The sequence below is a fragment of the Pseudophryne corroboree genome, chromosome 4, assembly GCF_028390025.1.
Source record: "Pseudophryne corroboree isolate aPseCor3 chromosome 4, aPseCor3.hap2, whole genome shotgun sequence".
Taxonomy (NCBI): Eukaryota; Metazoa; Chordata; class Amphibia; order Anura; family Myobatrachidae; genus Pseudophryne; species Pseudophryne corroboree.
The window spans coordinates 748576634-748599712 of record NC_086447.1 but is presented as its reverse complement, the minus strand read 5'-3'; the positions used below and the strand labels follow the sequence as shown (position 1 = coordinate 748599712).

At 45.2% G+C, this 23079-nt stretch overlaps 1 protein-coding gene across 1 annotated transcript in view; it reads left to right on the top strand.

Annotated features, from left to right (window-relative positions):
• Positions 1-23079, top strand: part of DZANK1 (double zinc ribbon and ankyrin repeat domains 1) — a 172427-nt gene that overhangs the window by 80154 nt on the left and 69194 nt on the right. The window contains exons 9-13 of the mRNA XM_063918148.1: positions 6761-6874; positions 10517-10609; positions 10980-11102; positions 11265-11429; positions 14240-14459. Of these exons, the coding sequence (XP_063774218.1) occupies positions 6761-6874; positions 10517-10609; positions 10980-11102; positions 11265-11429; positions 14240-14459 (715 nt within the window). The remainder of the gene's footprint in view (positions 1-6760; positions 6875-10516; positions 10610-10979; positions 11103-11264; positions 11430-14239; positions 14460-23079) is intronic.

Genomic DNA, 23079 nt, shown 5'->3' with positions numbered 1-23079 from the left:
TTGATCCATCAGTGCATTCGGTTGTTGGGGAAGATGGTGGCGGCCTACGAGGCCATATAGATTGGCAGGTTCCATGCCAGAGTATTCCAGTGGGACCTGTTGGACAAGTGGTTGGGGTCACACTTACACATGCACAGAAAGATAATCCTGTCGTCAAAAACCGGGATTTTGCTCCTGTGGTGGTTGCACAGCTCTCACCTGCTAGAGGGACGCAGGTTCGGGATTCAGGACTGGGTCCTAGTAACCACGGATGCAAATCTCCGAGGCTGGGGAGCAGTCTCTCAGGGAGAAAACTTCCAGGGATATTGGTCACAACAGGAAGCCTGCCTTCACATAAACGTTCTGAAGCTAAGAGCCATTTACAACAGCCTTCAACAAGCGGTACATCTTCTTCAAGACCGTCCCGTGCAGATCCAGGCGGACAATGTAACAGCAGTCGCATACATAAACAGGCAGGGCGGAACAAAAAGCAGATCGGCAATGGCAGAGGCGACAAAAATCCTCCGCTGGGCAGAAAAACATCTACAAGCTCTGTCGGCAATATTCATTCCGGGAGTAGACAACTGGAAAGCAGACTTCCTCAGCAGACACGATCTCCATCCAGGGAGTGGGGCCTCCACCAAGATGTCTTCGCAGAGGTGACAAGTCTTTGGGGTGTTCCTCAAATAGACATGATGGCGTCTCGTCTCAACAAGAAGCTTCAGAGATACTGTTCCAAGTCGAGAAACCCTCAAGCAGTAGCAGTGGATGCACTGGTGACCCAGTGGGTGTTTCTGTCAGTGTATGTTTTCCCTCCACTTCTGCTGATCCCAAAAGTACTCAGGATCATAAGAAAGACAAGGGTTTGAGCAATCTTCATTGCCCCAGACTGGCCAAGAAGGGCTTGGTACCCAGATCTTCAGCAGTTACTCATAGGAGATCCTTGGCCTCTTCCTCCTCGGGAGGACCTGCTGCAGCAGGGGCCGTGTGTGTACCAAGACTTACCGTGGCTACGTTTGAGGGCATGGCTGTTGAGCGCCGTATCCTAGCCAGGAAGGGTATTCCTAAGGAGGTCATCCCCACCCTTATTCAGGCCAGAAAGCGAGTAACGTCAAAACATTACCACCGTATTTGGAGAAAATATGTGTCTTGGTGTGAATCCAAGAAAGCTCCTACGGAAGAGTTTCACTTAGGACGTTTTCTCCATTTTTTGCAGGATGGTGTGGAGACGGGCCTACGATTGGGATCAATCAAGGTCCAGATTTCAGCCTTGTCAGTGTTCTTCCAAAAACAATTGGCCTCTCTTCCAGAGGTTCAGACCATCGTGAAAGGGGTTCTGTACATCCAGCCTCTATCCATGCCTCCAGTGGCACCATGGGACCTTAACGTGGTATTGCAGTTCCTTCAATCGGATTGGTTTGAGCCTCTACAAAAGATAGAGTTGAAGTTTCTCACTTGGAAAGTGGTGATGCTTTTGGCATTGGCATCCGCAAGGCAGGTGTCGGAATTGGGGGCCTTGTCTCACAAGAGCCCTTACCTGATTTTCCATGAAGATAGGGCAGAGTTGCGACCTCGCCAACATTTTCTTCCAAAGGTGGTTTCTGCTTTTCATATAAACCAACCTATTGTGGTGCCAGTAGTTACTGACACATTCACTGATTCAAAGTCTCTAGATGTGGTTAGAGCTTTGAAAAGCTATGTTGCTAGAACATCTCGTATACGGAAAACAGAGGCTCTGTTTGTCCTGTATGATCACAACAAGATTGGCTGTCCTGCTTCCAAGCAGACTATTGCATGCTGGATTAGAAATATGATTCAGCAAGCTCATACTACGGCTGGATTGCCGTTACCGACGTCGGTAAAGGCCCACTCCACTAGGAAGGTGGGCTCGTCCTGGGCGGCTGCCCTGGGGGCCTCGGCATTACAACTTACAAGTTGTAATGCCGAGCAGCTACTTGGTCAGGGTCAAACACATTTGCTAAGTTCTACAAGTTTGACACCTTGGCCGATGAGGAACTAAAGTTTGGTCAATCGGTGCTGCAGGGTCATCCTCACTCTCCCGCCCGTACTGGAGCATTGGTATAGACCACATGGTCTTGATGTCGTCCCCAGCATCCTCTAGGACGTATGAGAAAATAGGATTTTGATAACCTACCGGTAAATCCTTTTCTCCTAGTCCGTAGAGGATGCTGTACTTTACCTGCAGTTTAGTTATTACAGTTACACAAGTTCTGTTATCTTGGTTTCAGCATGTTGCTGCAATTAGTTAATGCTTGTGTTATGTTGAATGCCATGTGTGCGGCATGGTTGAGGGTGTGAATTGGTAGATATCTCACCACTAGTTAAGTAATTCCTTTCCTCGAAATGTCAGTCTCCCTGGGCACAGTTCCTATAACTGAGGTCTGGAGGAGGGGCACAGAGGGAGGAGCCAGTTCACACCCAGTGAAAAGTCTTTAGAGTGCCCATGTCTCCTTCGGATCCCGTCTATACCCATGGTCTTGATGTCGTCCCCAGCATCCTCTACGGACTAGGAGAAAAGGATTTACCGGTAGGTTATCAAAATCCTATTTTTTCTTTAAATAGGTCAAGTGATGGGGGAGTAACTTCTAACAAATTAAGAGTTATACACTGCATGGGGGGCATCTAACCCCTGTTAGATTATACAAATTCAGAGAAAGCTATAATTAAGACAAACACAAATGCAGTAATGTGCTTGGAACTTTCTGGCATCTCCTGTGGCCATGGCCTATGGTACTGCAAGTTTGGGTGAAAGTCGTTAGAGGTATTTATGTCACTGTGTACTGGTTCCACTGTTTGCCCCAACAATCTGTATTTTGGGCTTGGTGGTTAAAGACTCAGTCAATAGACATACTACGCAATATACAGTGCATATGGAAATTATTCACAGTGCTTCACTTTTTCCACATTTTGTTATGTTAGCGCCTTATTCCAAAATAGAATAAATTAATTTTTTCCCCTCAAAATTCTACACACAATACTCCATAATGACAACGTGAAAAAAGTTTTTTTTAGATTTTGGCAAAATTATTAAAAATAAAAACTAAGAAATCACATGTACATAAGTATTCACAGCCTTTGCTCAATACTTTGTTGATGCACCTTTGGCAGCAATTACAGACTCAAGTCTTTTTGAATATGATGCCACAAGCTTGGCACACCTATCTTTGGGCAGTTTTGCCCATTCCTCTTTGAAACACCTCTCAAGCTCCATCAGGTTGGATGGAAGGCTTTGGTGCACAGCCATTTTCAGATCTCTCCAGAGATGTTTACTCAGATTTAAGTCTGGGCTCTGGCTGGGCCACTCAAGGACATTCACAGAGTTGTCCTGAAGCCACTCCTTTGATATCTTGGCTATGTGCTTAGGGTCGTTGTCCTGCTGTAAGATGAACCTCCAGGATGTCTCTGTACATTGCTAGATTCATCTTTCCCTCTATCCTGACTAGTCTCCCAGTTCCTGCCACTGAAAAACATCCCCACAGCATGATGCTTCCATCACCATGCTTCACTGTAGGGATGGTATTGGCTTGTTGATGAGCGGTGCCTAGTTTCCTCCAAACATGACGCCTGGCATTCACGCCAAAGAGTTCACTCTTTGTCTCATCAGACCAGAGAATTTTGGTCTGAGAGTTCTACCGGTGCATTTTGGCAAACTCCAGGCGGGCTGCCATGTGCTTTTTACTAAGGAGTGGCTTCCGTCTGGCCACTCTACCATACAGGCCTGATTGATGGATTGCTGCAGAGATGTTTGACCTTCTGGAAGGTTCTCCTCTCCACACAGAGGAATGCTGTAGCTCTGACAGAGTGACCATTGGGTTCTTGGTCACCTCCCTGACTAGGGCCCTTCTCCCCTAATCGATCAGTTTAGATGTCCGGCCAGCTATAGGAAGAGTCCTGGTGGTTCTGAACCTCTTCCATTTACGGATGATAGAGGCCACTGTTCTCATTGGGACCTTCAAAGCAGCAGATATTTTTCTGTGCCGTTCCCCAGATTTGTGACTCGAGACAATCCTGTCTCAGAGGTCTACAGACAATTCCTTTGACTTCATGCTTGGTTTTTGCTCAGACATGCACTGTCAAGTGTGGGACCTTATATAGGCCTTGAGGGAACCCCGGCCAGGGGTTACTAGTTGGGGGGGTAATGCCACGTCTGCAGGGATCTATATAAAAGTGTCCCCCGGCTGTGGCATTATCTCTCTGGCTAGTGGGGCCCAGTGCTGGTTTAAAACATATGGGGGACCCCTACATCTTTTGTACCCCATCTTTTTTAAACCAGGGCCGGACGCAGAGCCCGGTGCTGGTTGTATAAATATGGGGGGACCCTACACATTTTCCCCCCTGTATTTTTACAACCAGGGCCGGCTCAAAGAGCCTGAGGCTGGTTATGCTTAGGAGGGGGGACCCCACGCTATTTTGTAAAAAAAAAATTCACGTAAACAGACCCTTTCCCAGAGATAAGCATGCATGGATCTCACTGATCCGTGCAGGACTATCCAAACACGCCAGGAAAAAGCAGGTCTATTTTTTTGCTGCTTTTTTTTTACGAGTAAAAAAAAAAACTAGTCGGCAATTGAACATTCACGGACAAACATCAAAATACGAATGAATAGTAAATTTCCGTGTTGTATGAATAAACAGCCGCGTTTGACCGATGATCTATTCATTCGTATTTCTGCCCTCTGCCGTGAAAACCATTACGAATAGCCCCAACACTGCAGAGATTTGTGCTTTAGCAAATTCCTATGTTGCCACTTAGAAAAAAAACAAAAAACCTCGGACTAAGGGGGTAATTCCAAGTTGATTGCAGCAGGAATTTTTTTTAGCAGTTGGGCAAAACCATGTGCACTGCAGGGGGGGCAGATATAACATTTGCAGAGAGAGTTAGATTTGGGTGGGTTATTTTATTTCTGTGCAGGGTAAATAATGGCTGCTTTATTTTTACACTGCAAATTAGATTTCAGATTGAACACACCACACCCAAATCTAACTCTCTCTGCACATGTTATATCTGCCTCCCCTGCAGTGCACATGGTTTTGCCCAATTGCTAACAGAATTCCTGCTGCGATCAACTTGGAATTACCCCCATAATCGGGACTTTCGTAAATAAACCCTGTGGACTCCAATTAAGCTGTAGGAACATCTCAAGAATGATCAGTGGAAACAGGATGCACCTGAGCTCAATTTTGAGCTTCATGGCAAAGGCTGTGAATACTTATGTACATGTGATTTCTTAGTTTTTTATTTTTAATAAATTTGCAAAAATCTAAAAAATACTTTTTTCACGTTGTCATTATGGGGTATTGTGTATAGAGTTTTGAGGGAAAAAAAATATTTATTCCAGTTTGGAGTAAGGCTGTAACATAGCAAACTGTGGCAAAAGTGAAGCGCTGTGAATACTTTCCGGATGCACTGTATAATCAATACACTGATGCTGGACAAGGTATGCTTAGTGAGAGCATGGATGGCATCTGGTGACCCTAACTTCTTTGATTTGGTGACCCTAGTTGACGACACAGTGGTACGTGGGAGATTTGTGTGCTTTATTAGGAATAAGGGGGCTAATTGAGACTTGATCGTAGCCGTGCATAATTACAATCAGCTACCCTGACATGCGGCGGGACACCCAGCACAGGGCTAATCTGCCCTGCATGTCTAGCCCTCCCCCCGCTGCATGAGTGCGATAGCATCACACGGTGGCGATGCTATTGAACCCGGCGAGTAAGCCCCTACCTGTGCAGCATTGCTGTGCTTGTAGGCGACTTTTCTCTGTATCCCGGGTCGCAGTGGCTGCATGTGACATCACGCAGCTGCCGCAGCCCGCCCCTGCACGGTCCAGGCATGCCTGCGTTGTCCGGACCGCGCCACCAAAACAGCGGGCGAACGCCGCTGGCCTGCCCCCTCCCGCCCAGCGAACGCCTCTGCCTGTCAATCAGGCAGAGGCGATCACTGGGCTGAGATGCTGATCGCATCTCTGGCATGCACATGCGCACTGCGGCGCTTGCGCTGTTCAGACCTGATCGCCCGCTGAGCGATTAGGTCTGAATTAGCCTCAAAGTTTTCAAATAAAATAAAAATATGGAGTAAATGGACTGAGGCTGCATATGCTGCTGGTACTGTCAGTGCTATTCCTGACTCAGGATTGTTGCTAGACGCCCAGCTTATTACTAGGATTTTCTTACATTTCTCCTGTCTGTACTGAGTCATAATTACTGTTGCCAACAAATTTTCTTTCAGTGGCTTTTGTATTAAAATATACAAATTGTTACTTATATAATCAGAAACATATTCTATGTTTATATACCTGAAACTGGGAAATGCATAAACTTAAAATCACTCCAGTAGCTTTCAGTAAATCCTCTGTATTTGGCTGAAGACAATGAATTAAGAGCACTTACCATGGTATTATGGGGTGTAGTACGGGTGACCGGCGGTCTCCTGACCGCCGATCACCTTACCGACGCCGGGATCCCGGCAGCATACCGACGCCGGGATCCCGGCGGGGAGGGGCGAGTGCAGCAAGCCCCTTGCGGGCTCGGTGGCGACCTGCGGTCGCCACGGGTTCTATTCCCACTCTATGGGTGTCGTGGACACCCACGAGTGGAAATAGTCCCTGTTGGTCGGCATGCCGACCATCGGGATAGTGAGCCGTCGGGCTCACGGAGGAGGTCATGTGACTGTCGGTCAGCCGACCGGCGGTCACATGACTACCACCCGTATTATGCTATGTTTCTATTTTGGCATTGTTGTCTTATGTCCTTGCAGATGGGGTTGTGTGTGGAATGCAGGACCATGGTCCCTATGAATACTCCGTCCTGTATTGTGTGTGAGGCACCACTGTTCCCACAGATGCAGCCACAAGCTACTATCCAGCTGAAGGTGAGCTAAGCTAGTATCCTGTTGTATTTCCTACAACCAATGTTAGTGTGTACGGAGAATTTTCTCTCCAGTGTACTGAAGATGATCTGTATACGTATTTGATATTTTGTCACTTTGATATCTGCTGCATTCTATTGATAATTAGCACTTGTGCTAGTTTGTGAGGCTCTTCCTGAGCTATAAGAGAAGCATTCTGACTCTGCAACGTTTGTCGACCTTTTCAGAAAGATCTTTTTATCTCTAATGGTGTGTTTGATAGAAATAAGTAAAGTATCCACGTGTCACAGACTGCTTGTTAAACATTTTTAGAGGAATATCACAGTTTACTGCTGCTGGCATAAATTGGAAAAACAAGGTAGCTGTGCAAACACCTTTTCTCCCCCTCGTTACATCATGTGCCTATATTTCTGCTGTTCTGCGTATTGTTATGTACCTGTACATGTATATTTATCACCCAGGATTCTATTGTGTGTTGTCTTTCCACTAATGTTGTAAAAGGAAATGCACATTGGTTGGAGGACACCGGTAAATGTGACCTGGTAGAAAAAAAAAAAAAAAATTACGTTTTCGATTCACATTCATATGTACCCACTATGTAACAAATAACATTAGAAAGACCAACATGCACAAATGCGTACAGTAAATATATAACAAGTAAAACACAAAATGAACTCATTAGTGAATAATTTCTTAAATATTGTGTAAAGAAGAAGGGGTATATTCAATTAGGGTCGGATCCATTCCGACATGCATTTGTCAGAATGGATCCGACAAGGGCTATTCAATGCCCATCTCAATTTGATTTTAAAAAAGTAGAATTGAGATGAGGGACAGGAGAAAGGGGGAGAGCCGCGGGCAGACGGGGGACAGCAATGCTGCAGAAGGATGTGTCATAGCCGCTAGACCTCACGGCAGCGTCCACCCAGCTCCAGCAAGCGAGACCTCACTTGCTGGAGCCGGGTGGACGCTGTCGTGAGCGGCGGCTATGACACATCCTCCTGCAGTGCTGTGCTGTAGCGCTGCTGTCCCCCGTCTGCCTGCGGCTCTCCTCCTCTCATGTCCCTCATCTCAGTTCAACTTTTTTTTAAAGATGGACTGAGATGGTCGGACACGGGGCCAAAACCTGTCGAATTTGGCCCTGTTTCCCTCAGAAGCACGTGAATCGGCAGCTATACTGCCAATTCACGTACTATTTGACAAGTCGAATTCCCCGACTTGTCGAATAAAAATGCTGGGGACTGAATAGGTCGGAACCCCTTCCGACCTGAAAAAGTCGAAAACTGCCATCTTTTCGACAAGACAACGGCTGTTTCGACCTTCATTGAATATACCCCGAAGTCTTCTGTCTGTAGCGTGGCAAGCCACCCAAAAGGATAATAGAAAAGTAGAAAAAAAGAGAAAGACAAGAGAAAAAAAGGGGAAGGGGGGGATAGAGAAGAAGGAGGGGAGGGGGGTCCGAGTGGTTAGGGTCTCAAATAGGTAGTTTATCCAAAATGGGGAGGGGGGGGGGTTATACCCTAGTTAGCCTCGAAATAGGGAGGAGGCATTCTGCGAGGGCCCAAATTTTATCAAAAGATTTGGCAGAATGCCTAATGATACTGGTCATGTACTCCATTTTATAAACATACCATATGAGAGCAAACACCGATTGTAGAGATGGTGGAGATGCCAATTTTCAGTCCTTCGCAATTTGGCAGGTCGTTGCAGAAGCAACATGGCGCAATAATAAGATTACGTTTTCTTTATCATGGTAGGAATGCCAATGGCAGGGGGCATGCTTTATGTTACAGGATGTTCTGTACGCAAGATCTTCTCTGTAATAGAAGTGTATGGTGTGTGACTTAAGGCACCAAAGATTGTATACCCAATAACCGGCACTGTGATCCCCTCCTTTCTTAATTGCAGTTTTTACTTATCACATCTAATATGCTGCTTGTTGGGGTGTCACTTATGCCTTGGCCTATACATGAATTCCTCTAAGGGATACCTTTATTTTAGGTGTTATTTACATTGGTTTATAATTGCATATTAATGCATTTCTGCTATAAAAGAGCCCGCCGGAGTCACTACACCTTGTGCTTGCCTGGTGATGTCAGTTACGTAGCTTCTAAACTATAAAGTCCAGGGGCTAAAATAGTGTGCAGTTCTAAAACAGATTGTGCAGTTCTAAGAACATCGTGGTTGCATCTACAGACTATTCTCTCCAATCAGGACTCACTCCTCTGACCCCTGATGCTTAGGTTGTGATTGAGGCTGGGCCAATAGAAACACTGTAGCAGGAATGAGAGCCCCTGCTGCAATCTCGTCACACTGTCATTTAACCCTTAAGGAGCTGACCCAGGATGTAATTAGAATTTGCAGACCTCCTCTCACCCAGTCCAATTTAAAAATACAATTAAAAAGTACATTTAATTGCTAGGCAATGGGGAGCGGACAGGCCCACCGGAACCCATTGGGCTCAAGCACCTGCCTTGACTATCTAATGCATAATGCAGCCCTGCTCAAAATAACAGTGCAAAAGTGCTCCAGTGTAGTATGGGGATGTAGTTATGTTACCGCCGACCACAACACCTACCCCTACATCCTGCCCCCTGAGAATCCCGACAGCATGCCGACCAAAGGACTTTTCCCAATCGTAGGCATCCATGACACCTATATAGTGGGGATAGAACCTGTGGCCCCCGTAAGGGGCTTATTGCGCTTGCCCCCCTTCCCCCACCCCCAATGCAATTAGTATTCCTGTAAACAAGTTATGTGCTTCCCGGTGTAGCCTGTAATCTGTGCTATGTTGTGCATTATGGGCCTCATGCAGGGTTGGGAACAAGCATAACCTTAGCAAATTTGCAACTTGGCAAAACCATGTTGCACTGTGGGACTCGGAGGGAAAGGTATAATGAGCACACAGATTTATAGCTGGGGCGCCGCCAACTCCTACTGTACCTAGCTCTGTTCTACACTTCAGTTGATTATCCCTGTATGTTAAAAGTTAGGGATTAGAAGCTGCTCAGCAATAGAAAGTTCTAGAATATTCTTATATTCAGGCCTGCAGTAAAAGGCTGTGTAAGCCTATGACTGCTGAACATGCGTGCCCATTTTCTGTTCACACAATGACAGGCATAAACACATACTCTACAACGGAATATACTACACAGTTTGGCTTATTAACCAGTGCTGATGACAGTAGAAGCTTCTGTAGGCGGTATGTTACATTACAGATTATGATATAAGCAGGTTGCCCATATCCTGTATACATTTCATCTCGTATACTGTAGTGCTGACCAGGGAATACATGTGTTTTACCGGCGTCCGGGATTCCAGCTGTCATGATCCCGGCCACCAGTATGCCAGCTGCAGGGTGAGCGCTTGAAAGCCCCTGCGGGCTCGGTGGCTCCCTGCGCTTGCCACAGGATCTATTCTCCCTCTATGGGTGTCGTGGACACCCGCAGAGGGAGAAAAGCCTGTGGCGCCGGTATTCCAGCAGCGGGATTTCACTGCCTGTCGGGATTCCGGCGTCGGCATTGTGACCGCTGGGATCCCAACAGGCGGTCTCGTGATTGCCTCCTATATCTGAGTACCCATTACCAATTGTCTGTATTAAAAAATGTTCAAAATATCAATGCTGTTTTTTGCTTTATTTTAAAGGATAAAACAATCTGCCGTTTCTGTGGAACCGGAAATCCCATAAATCTAAAGCATTGTGTGACCTGTGAGGCTAAGCTGCCAGACACACAGACGGTACATCATGTTTTGTGCTCTTGTGTTATTTTATGTCTGGGAAACCAAACACTGAGATGTCTGCATTGAAACCGGTAACGTGTACCGCACTGATTGCGTTCATTCACCAATATTACATAGAAGCAGGGAGCAAGGTACTGATCTGTGAATGGAAGCAAGGGGCGCACAGACTGAGGGGTGTATGTATAAGGGTAGACTTGTTATGGGAAAAAAAACATGTTCGGGGAATAGTTAGTTCCTGCCTATTTGTTTCAGAACATAACAGAATTAAACACCGACAAGTAGATCAGTTAGTTCCTGCAAGCTGTGATTCTGTGATCGGCTATACAGACTTCAGCAATGACTATTACTGCATGTTTCCTTCTGGCAGCCAATCTACAGTGGAGATTCTGCACCGCCGATACCTAACCAGAAGGGCAAAATGCAGTCCTGTTCCAAGTGTGGGCGAGTGAACCTGGCTGATGCTCGCTTCTGTGATTGGTGTGGGGCAAAGGTAACGTCATCCTAATAAACAATATTGACTAAACAGCTGCAGTAATTATACTGCTGTAGATACAATGGTCGTGTTTGTCATTAAAAGTCTAAACTTTGGTAAATTGACTGCAAGTGATTGACGTATAAACGTGAATGACAGATAACACATTATGTTTTGCAGCCTGGTCCCTCTGTGAGTTACCTGACCTGCTCCAAGTGCAGTGCAAACAACCATCCATATGCCCACTTCTGTGTGTCCTGCGGGGTGTATCTGGAGCCTCCAGGGAGACCTTACTCCCAGCCCAGCAGGATGATGAGGACTGCAGACCGCCTGACATTATCTGGGGTAAGACAGCTTCTGTCTCATTATCATCTCCTCTTCCACAAAGACCGCCAATCTGTAAAATGCAATAGTCCTGAGAATGCAGCCAGTTACATCATTAAAAACTAGTGACATCACCAGAGTACATCATGGCAGCCATGGCAACTAAGGCATTACATATAACAGAAACTAGAAGTGATGTTTATTTTGTGGTAGTTCATTATATATAGAAATAGTTCTTACATGTGATTGAGAAAAATTTGCCAAAACTTTACATAAAACAAATAGCATCCAGTTAACGACATAAGATGGGTCCCTAGTAGGGTTGCCACTTCATCCCTTTAATTCTGGACACATATTAATTACACAGGTTTTGTGGCTGATGAAAACCAGGTGAAATGGAGTCTTGAAGTCAACCAGCCACAGAACCTGTGTAATTGATATGTGTTCAGAATTAAAGGGATGAGGTGGCAACCCTAGTCCCTAGTCTTGTGGCCATTGGTTTGATTAACATGTGCCTGGATTATTTGGGAGAACGCAAAATGTTGTTGAATATTTGCTTAACTTGTGGTACTACCAAACTGAGACATTTACAGTAACCTGAAATAACCATTATTCAGTCTTTCTTATAATAATAGACGGGCCTGCAGAGCACTCATACAAAGGATGCATTCTATTCTAACCTCCCATTGGCTAGAAATACCACCAGGAAATTACATCACAGTGCACGCCCCTCCCTAGAGATGGCCAGTATGGGCAAACATATCAGTAATAATTAAAAATCAGCAATTATATAATTATCAGATTTAGGGGTCTATTTACTAAGCCTCAGGTGGAGATAAAGTGGAAGGAGATAAACTACCAGCCAATCACCTCCTAACTGTCAATTTTCGAACCCAGCCTGTGACATGGAAGTTAGGAGCTGATTGGCTGGTACTTTATCTCGGGCCACTTTATCTCCTTCCAACGCCTAGTAAATAGACCACTTAGGGCCTTAATTACAGATGGGTGCTAATGCTCAGCCACTGCCTGTTTGTACGCAGTGACTGTGTGATAATATGCAAATGCCACAGGAGCTGTCTTGACCGAGAATGCAGCATTGTATCATCTGCATGAACATCAGACATCTGAGTAACCCTCAGGTTGCAGCCAGTGGATTTGGAACACCCAGAAAACTGGCAGACAGGACCCCATTTTCTGGAACGCTGGCCGTCATTGCCCCTTTCCTGCTCTCAAACGGCCGCAGCATGTCAATCATGCTTCAGCTTAGGGTACACTGCGACCATCGTCAAAGGCACAGTTCTGGACATGCGCTGATTGGAAAACATCACAGATGTACTTAAACCATGGGGTTTGTGTACTTCTCTGAATACAGCCCTTAGGGGGGAAGTCAGATTACTGCTGTAATTTACCATGGGCCAGTTGATCCCTGGGGCTATTCAGTTAGTCCCCGAAGTCAGCCCACAGGCTGCACCTTATGGGGATTTCTATTTGGGTCTAAACAGGCCTGAAAAGATATCCTCCCAAAAATACACTGTTTTCGGGTACAAAGATAGTGTTAACACATAGGCCGGGAACTTTTCCCAGGTGTTATGTATTAACGCCCAAAAGCAGTTAGTTTAACGGGCAAGAAAAAGGGTCTCTAATTGAATAGCCCCGTGCATTAAAGCTCAAAGCTACCACCCTTTTTCACTTCCATTAAATTAACTGAGCTAATTAAATTTGGCCCTTAGAATGCTCAGAACCAGAGGTTATAGGTTATCACTAATATTTGCAATGCATTACATAATATCCAAATCTAAAAGTTTCACACTTAATTTAATCTATCATAGAGCCTATTGTTTTCAGTTGCCAAAATTTGAAAAGAAAGGACACATTTTTTATGTATGTTTAATCTATTCCAGTGCTAATTCTTCACTAATAATACCCCATGCAAAGGCAGGCAATGGTGAGGAGTTGGGTCAGTGATGATGGAGCATTCTGTAGCTCAGTGTCTGTGCCCTCGGGGACTGCTCCCTCTAGTTATGGTTTTCATTTGTTTTTGATTGTATTTATGTACAGTATAATGAAAATTAAAATAAAGAGTATATTAATATTGGACCACGTAATGTTCTGCATATTAACTTCTATCTATCTATCTATCTATCTATCTATCTATCCAGGGGTGTAGCCAGAACTTTGTGGGCCCCATAGCAACATATTGAAGGGGCCGCTGTCCCAGTACTTCTAGAGAGACTCCACTTCACAGCATTTGTTAATTTTATGCCCCCATAATAGTGCCCTAGTTCATTTTCGGCACCATAGTAATGCCCTAGTTCACGTTATGTCACACTGTAGGGCTGCCAGTACACATTATGCAGAGTCCCCACAATTCGCACTATAACATACAGTGTCCCTACGGTAGTTCATATTATGCCACATTATCATGCCCCCAGTTCATATTATGCCACACAATTGTGCTTCCACTTCATATCTGGCACTTTACAATGCCCAAATTATGTAACATTATAATGCCCTCCAGTTCATTTTATACAACATTACATTGCAGGGTATGCCAAGATATATTGCAGACCCCAAGGCAAAAGTTTGTAAGGGCACCTATATATCACTTGGCAGTGAAGGTGGGCACCTCTCAGCTCAAAGCCCTATAGCAGTTGCACTCCCTGCACCTATGGTAGCTACGCCCTTGTATCTATCTATCTATCTATCTATCTATCTATCTAATCCCTGAAAACACTAAAACATTAAAAATGTATATAAGAACAATTCCTAACTGATGAAGAAAATAAGGAAAGGGGAAAAGGTCTTACATGTTCCATAACCTATTAATATAGGATGTAGATGGCCGTGCTTCTTGGCAGCCTCTATCAGTCTCATTGCCAGACCCAAGACTGTGTACAGAGAAAATGGAAAAAGGAACCCAGACAGTCGGCTTATTTTACCCATCCAGCAAACTAATGGAGAAGAAGGAGCTGGAATTGTTGTCAGAGAAGGATAAGAAGGACAAGATGAGTGATCGCAAACCCCTTGTCACAGCAATCAGTCCAGGCCGAGGTGAGACATGCCATTATTTGTGATGCATACATATATTATTACAGGTTTGGTAAGTTCCAGTCATGACATACTCTTTTCCCCACATTAGGAAGTGATTGTTAGCCTCTGTGGTTATTTACTATCCCAACAGAGAGATGTTGGAAACAACTAGAAGTAAGGAGTCCTGGAGGTTAATTTACTAAAGCTTCTAAAAATGAAAAGTGGTGGTGTTGCCTATAGCAACCAGATTCTAGCATTTCTATATTGCATCCTAGAAAATCTGGTTGGTTGCTATAGGCAACTCCACCATTTTCCATCTTTAGAAGCTTTAGTAAATCTACCCCCTGGTATCTGTTTAGTGCTTCATTTATAGTATGTTACAAATTAGCATTTTGAACATTATTATTATTTTTTTATTATTATTATTATTATTATTATTATCCTTTACTCATATGGCGCCACAAAGGATCCACAGCACCCAATTATAGAGTATATAAATAAGAAAAAAAAGAAAACAGTGACTTACAATTCGAGACATTATAGGACAAGTACAGGGTATAGAAATGTAGCTGCGTCAGCAGACGACACTGAAATAAGTATCAGGGCGGCAGAAAACCAAGGGAATTGGTGCCGTTGAAGTATTGAATAGAAGATAGGTTAAGTAAGAGAAGGAAAATCTCATGAGGGAGGAGGACCTTGCTTGTGAAAGCTTACATTCTAAAGGGGAGGGGCAAACAGACAGGGGTGACACAGATGTGGTAGAAAGTGAGCACGAGACAGAGGGCTTAGGCTGAGAGATGGCTGGGATTGGTGGAGAAGTGGGTCTTGAGAGACCGTTTGAAGTTTTGTAGAGAGGTGGAGAGCCTGAGGGGGAGAGGTAGAGAATTCTAGAAAAAGGGAGCAGCTTGTGCAAAATCTTGGAGGTAGAAGTGGGAGGAGGTAATCAGTAGGCAGGCGAGATGGTGTGCATTAGCGGAGTGTAGAGGATGGGCAGGAGTGTAAAGGGAGATAAGGTCAGATATGTAAATAGGAAATGAGTGGGTGAGGGCTTTGTAAGTGAGTATGAGAGGCTTGAAATGGATTCTGATGGGGGAGGGGGAGCCAGTGAAGAGCTTGTAAGAGAGGGGAGGTGGATGTAGTACATTTGATGAGCCAGGCAGAAAGACTGAGGATAGATTGGAGTGGAGAGAGGCATTTGTCAGGAATGACAGATAGGAGAAGATTACAGTAGTTCAACCTAGGGTCTGATCCTGGAAATATTTTTGAGATGAAAATGACATGTTTGTGAGAGGTGCTGAATGTGCGGTTTGAAGGAGAGGGAGGAGTCAAGGATTACTGTAAGACAGAGCACTGGGGGGCTAGAGTAGATAGTAGTGCCATCAATATTTAATTAAATTGTGGCAGGTGAGGTTGTGCGGGAGGGTGGGAAGATGATCAGCTCAGTCTTTAGACATATTAAGTTTAAGAAAGCGCTGGGACATCCAAGAAGAGATATCAGAGAGACAGTTGGATACACGAATGAGGAGAGCAGGGAAGAGGTCAGGGGAGGAAAGGTAGATTTGAGTATCAACAGCATAGAGATGATACTGTAAATCAAAAGATCTAATAAGCTCACCTAAAGAGGATGTATATAGAGAGAAAAGGAGCGGACCAAGAACAGAACCTTGGGGGACACCTACAGTTAGTGGAAGTGGGGGGGGAGGTGGAGTCATGAGAGGAGACAGAGAAGGAATGGTCAGAGAGGTAGGAGGTGTGAATGCTGATTTACTTACAGGACTAAAAGCAATACCTTAATACACTTATACACTTACATTTGAGCCGCTGCGGCTGCTGTATGTAATCCTTAACCTACATACTTTTTACACAGTTAGCGTACAAGACACGTTGATAGCACTATGCAGCTACACATGTGGCTGAGATACACTTTAAACCTTAGCAGGAAGGAGACACGACACCAATTGTATTTAAGATGTTGGGATCCGACCCACCAACATATAATTGCTGAAAGGGGGTTACAACAGATATACAATCACAATAACAGAAAAGAGGCTACAATCAATGGTACGTACGTTTGGTTTCGCCAGCGCCACACGGTCCGGTGCTCAGATCAATCAAGCAAGATGACCTTCAGAGAGAGATGACTGACCGGCTAGGCAGCTTGGCTTATATACAGTTGGTCAAAACACAATACAATAGAAACTGTAACCTCTTCATCTATAGGACAAAGGACTGGTCATTTACAGTACAGGAGGGGTCATAGGTTGGTTTGAATAGGTGGGCGATGTCTGGTCCAGGTGTGCTTGCAGTTGGTCTCCACTGGGTTCCCGCCAAATATCAGAGTACAGTAAACACAGTATAATATTAATATCCTGTTCCTGCGCATAATTATGCGCTGGAGCGTGCTATCTTCTGCAAACTAATACCGGAATGTTGCCCTTAAAATACCCTACAGTTGGCTACCAAACACCACCTCCTAACCTTATGCTGTCCCCTCATATCCTGTAAAGGTGAATCCCTTTGTTGTTGTACCTTTTAAACAAGTATAACTTGCTGGTGTGGTGCGTGTGGGCTATGTGTACATTGTGCACTATGGGGGTCATTCCGAGTTGTTCGTTCGCAAGCGGATTTTAGCAGATTTGCTCATGCTAAGCCGCCGCCTACTGGGAGTGAATCTTAGCATCTTAAAATTGCGAACGATGTATTCGCAATATTGCGATTACACACCTCGTAGCAGTTTCTGAGTAGCTCCAGACTTACTCGGCTTCTGCGATCAGTTCAGTGCTTGTCGTTCCTGGTTTGACGTCACAAACACACCCAGCGTTCGCCCAGACACTCCCCCGTTTCTCCGGCCACTCCTGCGTTTTTTCCGGAAACGGTAGCGTTTTTTCCCACACGCCCATAAAACGGCCTGTTTCCGCCCAGTAACACCCATTTCCTGTCAATCACATTACGATCGCCAGAACGAAGAAAAAGCCGTGAGTAAAATTCCTAAGTGCATAGCAAATTTACTTGGCGCAGTCGCAGTGCGGACATTGCGCATGCGCATTAAGCGGAAAATCGCTGCGATGCGAAGATTTTTACCGAGCGAACAACTCGGAATGACCCCCTATGTGCATTAAATGTGAGATATGTCTTTGTGGCTTTTCCATGCGAATACAAATTCTACCGTAATTACTCATACCACGCGCTAATACGCAGGACCGCGTGAGCGGTCATACGCAACTTGCGAATATGCGCACGCACGGCAGAACAAGTATGTGCACGGAGGCCATCTGTGTGTAGTTTGTATGTGATGTGTGTACTGTAATATTTTCGACTTCGACAGTCCACCCTTTGGCAGTCATCAATAACTGCCACACTTGACTACTAAACAGAAAATATTATCTATACAATATATACAAAGCTTGAATAGTCGGGGGAGAGTTGTAGGTGGGAAATGTATAGCCTAGTGGGATAGTAAAAGCATGTATGTATGACTCAATGTCTGAGGGGCATGGATCATTGTGCCGTATATGTTCTAAGTAAGCTTCAAGGTATTGCGAAGTATACATTAAATCCTTATTATCCCATATTAAGGGTCTGTACTTGGGCAAACAAACACTACCGAGCTCCTTTCAGGCAAGGACTTTTGACCCTCGCCTCTTCGGCTTCTAATACCAACAAATGGGGAGCACATTTAGTTGATGATACATGGAGGGGGAACATATGTGAATGCTACTCTGGGGTATATGCAATTAGCTGCGAATCGCGGCAATTTTTCGGCCGTTTTTCAATTCGACACAATTCGACAGTCTAATTTCGGCAAGTGGGTGCCGAAATTGACCATATGCAATAAAAAACGGATTCGACAGTCCCGCTGACGAAAAACGGCCGATTTGACGGATTTTGTTCCGTTTTTTAAAAAACGGGAAAAAACTCGGAAAAAAATGGCGTGGGGTCCCCCCTCCAAAGCATAACCAGCCTCGGGCTCTACGAGCTGGTCCTGGTTCTAAAAATACAGGGGAAAAATGGACCGGGGATCCCCCGTATTTTTAAAACCAGCACCGGGCTCTGAGCCTGGTGCAAAAAATACGGGGGACAAAAAGAGTAGGGGTCCCCCGTATTTTTTACACCAGCTTCGGGCTCCACTAGCTGGACAGATAATGCCACAGCCGGGGGTCACTTTTATACAGCGCCCTGCGGCCGTGGCATTAAATATCCAACTAGTCACCCCTGGCCGGGGTACCCTGGGGGGAGTGGGGACCCCTTCAATCAAGGGGTCCGCCCCCCACCCACCCAAGGGCCTGGGGTAAAGCCCGAGGCTGTCCCCCCCATCCAAGGGCTGCGGATGGGAGGCTGATAGCCTTGAGAAAATTTAAAGAATATTGTTTTTTCCTGTAGTACTACAAGTCCCAGCAAGCCTCCCCCGCAAGCTGGTACTTGGAGAACCACAAGTACCAGCATGCGGGAGAAAAGCGGGCCCGCTGGTACCTGTAGTACTACTGGAAAAAAAATACCCAAATAAAAACAGGAGACACACACCTTGAGAGTAAAACTTTATTTCACACCTGCCGACACGCACATACTTACCTATGTTGACCCGCCGACTGCCACGTCTCCTGATCCGACGATCCGGGGTACCTGTGAATCAAATTATACTCGCTTCAATCCAGTGTCCAGATATAAATCCTCGTACTTGGCAAAAAAAGAAAACGAACAACCGAACCAGCGGACTGAAAGGGGTCCCATGTTTACACATGAGACCCCTTTCCCCGAATGCCGGGACCCCACGTGACTGCTGTCACCGAGGTCCCTTCAGCCAATCAGGAAGCGCTACTTCGTTGCACTCACCTGATTGGCTGTATGCGCGTGTGACCTCAGACAGCGCATTGCAAAGCCTCTCCATTACTTTCAATGGTGGGAACTTTGCGGGTAGCGGTGGGGTTACCCGCGGTCAGCCGCTGACCGCGGGTGACCTCACCGCTGACGCAAAGTTCCCACCATTGAGTATAATGGAGAGGCTTTGCGAGGCGCTGTCTGGCAGCTCAGACGTGCAGCCAATCAGCAGAGTGCCAGGACGTTGCGCTTCCTGATTGGCTGAAGGGACCTCGGTGACAGCAGTCACGTGGTGTCCCGGCATTCAGTCCGCTGGTTCGGTTGTTCGTTTTCTTTTTTTGCCAAGTACGAGGATTTATATCTGGACACTGGATTGAGGTGAGTATAATTTGATTCACAGGTACCCCGGATCGTCGGATCAGGAGACGTGGCAGTCGGCGGGTCAACATAGGTAAGTATGTGTGTGTCGGCAGGTGTGTAATAAAGTTTTACTCTCAAGGTGTGTGTCTCCTGTTTTTATTTGGGTATTTTTTTTCAGTAGTACTACAGGTACCAGCGGGTCCGTTTTTCTCCCGCATGCTGGTACTTGTGGTTCTCCAAGTACCAGCTTGCGGGGGAGGCTTGCTGGGACTTGTAGTACTACAGGAAAAACAATATTCTTTAAATTTTCTCAAGGCTATCAGCCTCCCATCCGCAGCCCTTGGATGGGGGGGACAGCCTCGGGCTTCACCCTTGGGTGGCTGGGGGGGGACCCCTTGATTGAAGGGGTCCCCACTCCCCAGGGTACCCCGGCCAGGGGTGACTAGTTGGATATTTAATGCCACGGCCACAGGGCGCTGTTTAAAAGTGACCCCCGGCTGTGGCATTATCTGTCCAGCTAGTGGAGCCCGAAGCTGGTGTAAAAAATACGGGGGACCCCTACTCTTTTTGTCCCCTGTATTTTTTGCACCAGCACCAGGCGCAGAGCCCGGTGCTGGTTTTAAAAATACGGGGGATCCCCTGTCCATTTCCCCCCCGGATTTTTAGAACCAGGGCCGGCTCGAAGAGCCCGAGGCTGGTTATGCTTTGGAGGGGGGACCCCATGCCATTTTTTTCCGGGATTTTACCATTCCATCTAAAAAAAAATATATATATATATTTTTAAAAATATATTAATAATACTTGTGCCTCCCAAAAAGACAAACCAAGTACCTAATCCCTTCTAATATAAATAGATATGCTATTACCAATAAAAAAACACCCAAAAAAACATGTTTTAAATTTTTTTTATTAGATTCACCAACCAAAGTGTGGCGGATTGAAAATGATGAATTTACTGTCTAAAAGCACTGTTGTCGAATTTCCAAACTTCAATTGAATATACTTTGGTCGAATTGCCGCATTTGTACCATTGCAGAAAAGTCGAATTTGACAAATGTCGAATTTCAAAAAGTCGAATTTTGAAAGTCCGTTTTTTTGACGGAAAGTACTGAATTGCATTGTCGATTTTTTTTTTTTTGCCAAAAAGTCCAGTTTTTCGACAATTTTGGGAATTCGACCGCAATTGCATATACCCCTCTTTGCGTATAACACCTGTCGACTATGTGTGCCATTAACTGACGGTTGCAGAGATGAAGATAAGACACATATATAAAAATACATTCACATAAACATTGGGTAGGGCTGACGTCTTTTCCGGTTGGATATTTTCTGGGTAAAAAGGGGGAAACAGAGAAAAATGGTGAAAGAAACAGGCCATGAAATTCATTTGCAATCCTTATCATAACACTGGGGGTAATTCCAAGTTGATCGCAGCAGGACATTTTTTAGCAGTTGGGCAAGACCATGTGCACTGCAGATATAACATGTGCAGAGAGAGATAGATTTGGGTGTGGTGAGTTAAATCTGCAATCTAAATTGCAGTTTAAAAATAAAGCAGCCAGTATTTAACCTGCACAGAAACAAAATAACCCACCCAAATCTAACTCTCTGCAAATGTTATATCTGCCCCCCCTGCAGTGCACATGGTTATGCCCAACTGCTAAAAAATTTCCTGCTGCGATCAACTTGAAATTACCCCCACTGTCTCTATGGATGGATCATAAACCAAATCTGCTACTGTAACAACGCCCTCGCTCCTTAGACTCATCAAATTTGTACTGTGCTTGCGCCACATCAGAATTCGAACACACCTGAATATCAAACCAATAATTATGACGACACCTAGGATACACAGGAGAAACTTTCCTACACTTGCAATTACATTCTGCACCCACTCTACTAATCCAGAAAAACATTTGAGTGGGTTTAACCATGAGACCCAGCCGGTCAATTCATTACCCACAGCCGTGATGGTAAGATTTTGTCTCCTCCGGAACTCCCACTTCAACTGTAAGATCTCATCCATCTTTTGATCGATGATCTCCGTGGGGTCGTCAGTGCTGTTCGTAATATACGTACAGCACTTCACGCCATATTGAGTTGCCAAAGTGACACAGTACCCACCCGTCACAGCCGTGACATAATTCAGGACCATCCTGTGCTGGACCAGCTCCATCTTGTAGGCTTGTAACTCTCTGCCCGTATACCTAAAGGTGTCATCATACATCTCAGTGAAATTATCTATCAAGTTCGCAAGTGCATGGATGTACCTAAAATTTATAATTCCTCTGGCAGTACGGGTGATGTCTAATGCGAGAAGAATTTGAATCCCGGTGGATTCATGGATCAAATCGGAGGCTGCGAGCTCTGCCCTATCTATGATGTGTCTCTTGATGATGTGTTCATAATGGGTGTGAGTATAAGGAGTGAGCGTTGCGGTGAATGTCTTTCATTTTATCGTGCTCTATGGTCATGACCTCTGGTAGTACCCTGCCAATGTAACACAATTCCTCAGAGCTCGGAGTGAGCCACTTGTACGCTTTCCTCCCACATATGAAATAGGCATCATCTGGGAGAACATAGGGGACAAAATGTAACAACACCATATTGCAAATCTTCCAGGTAAAGAAACCAATCCCCAGTTCTCTCCTATGCTCAGTACAAGTATCAGGCTGGATGATGTGGGCACAATACCCCGGTGATACCTTTCCAACCCACATGGTCTTGCCCCCACGTGTATACCTATACCGAAAATACCTCCCACTGTTGGCTATCTTGCGTACAAGTTCAGAGTCAATAGGTATCCTATCAGCTCTGTGTGAGAAGGTCTTTGTCTCGTTATTCCAGGTTACTTCCCATTTTCCGGGTTTTCGGAAATTGGAGACATTAAAACATATTAGTGATCTATCTACATGGTACTGGTGGAGCTTCAAGCTATTGGGCCTAGATATATTGAATTTCTTGTCCACCGGTCTCCCACCCCGTAATTCGAGTACCTCATCTAACGTTAAAGGATATGGCACTAATCCCAACTTACTCTGTCCTTGAGGTACTTGTGAGCACACCCAACATTCTGTCTGGTTTAAGACTTTACCCAATAATGAGTGGTAATCACTCTACGGATGTTGGTCCATGTCGATATATTAATGTTGGACTAACATCTCTGGATGCATCCATCTCGCAATATCTATACAATATTCATCAGACAATAACCCCTCACATTGTCTCCAAGCTCCGTGACTACCAGAGCGCTTACTGATGCCAGCCTTTACTAGTGCGATGTGCTGCTCCTGAGATCCTGCAAATTCGTACTCTCCATCAGAACCCATTCCAGATCCTTGCTCGACTTCTCTGGGACCCTCACCAACACAGATTGTCCTGATCAAAAACAAAATTACCAGCAGAACCCGAAACGCAGTCTCTTGTGATTGATCCATTTCGTTAGGGGAAAGAAGGAGAATAAGGA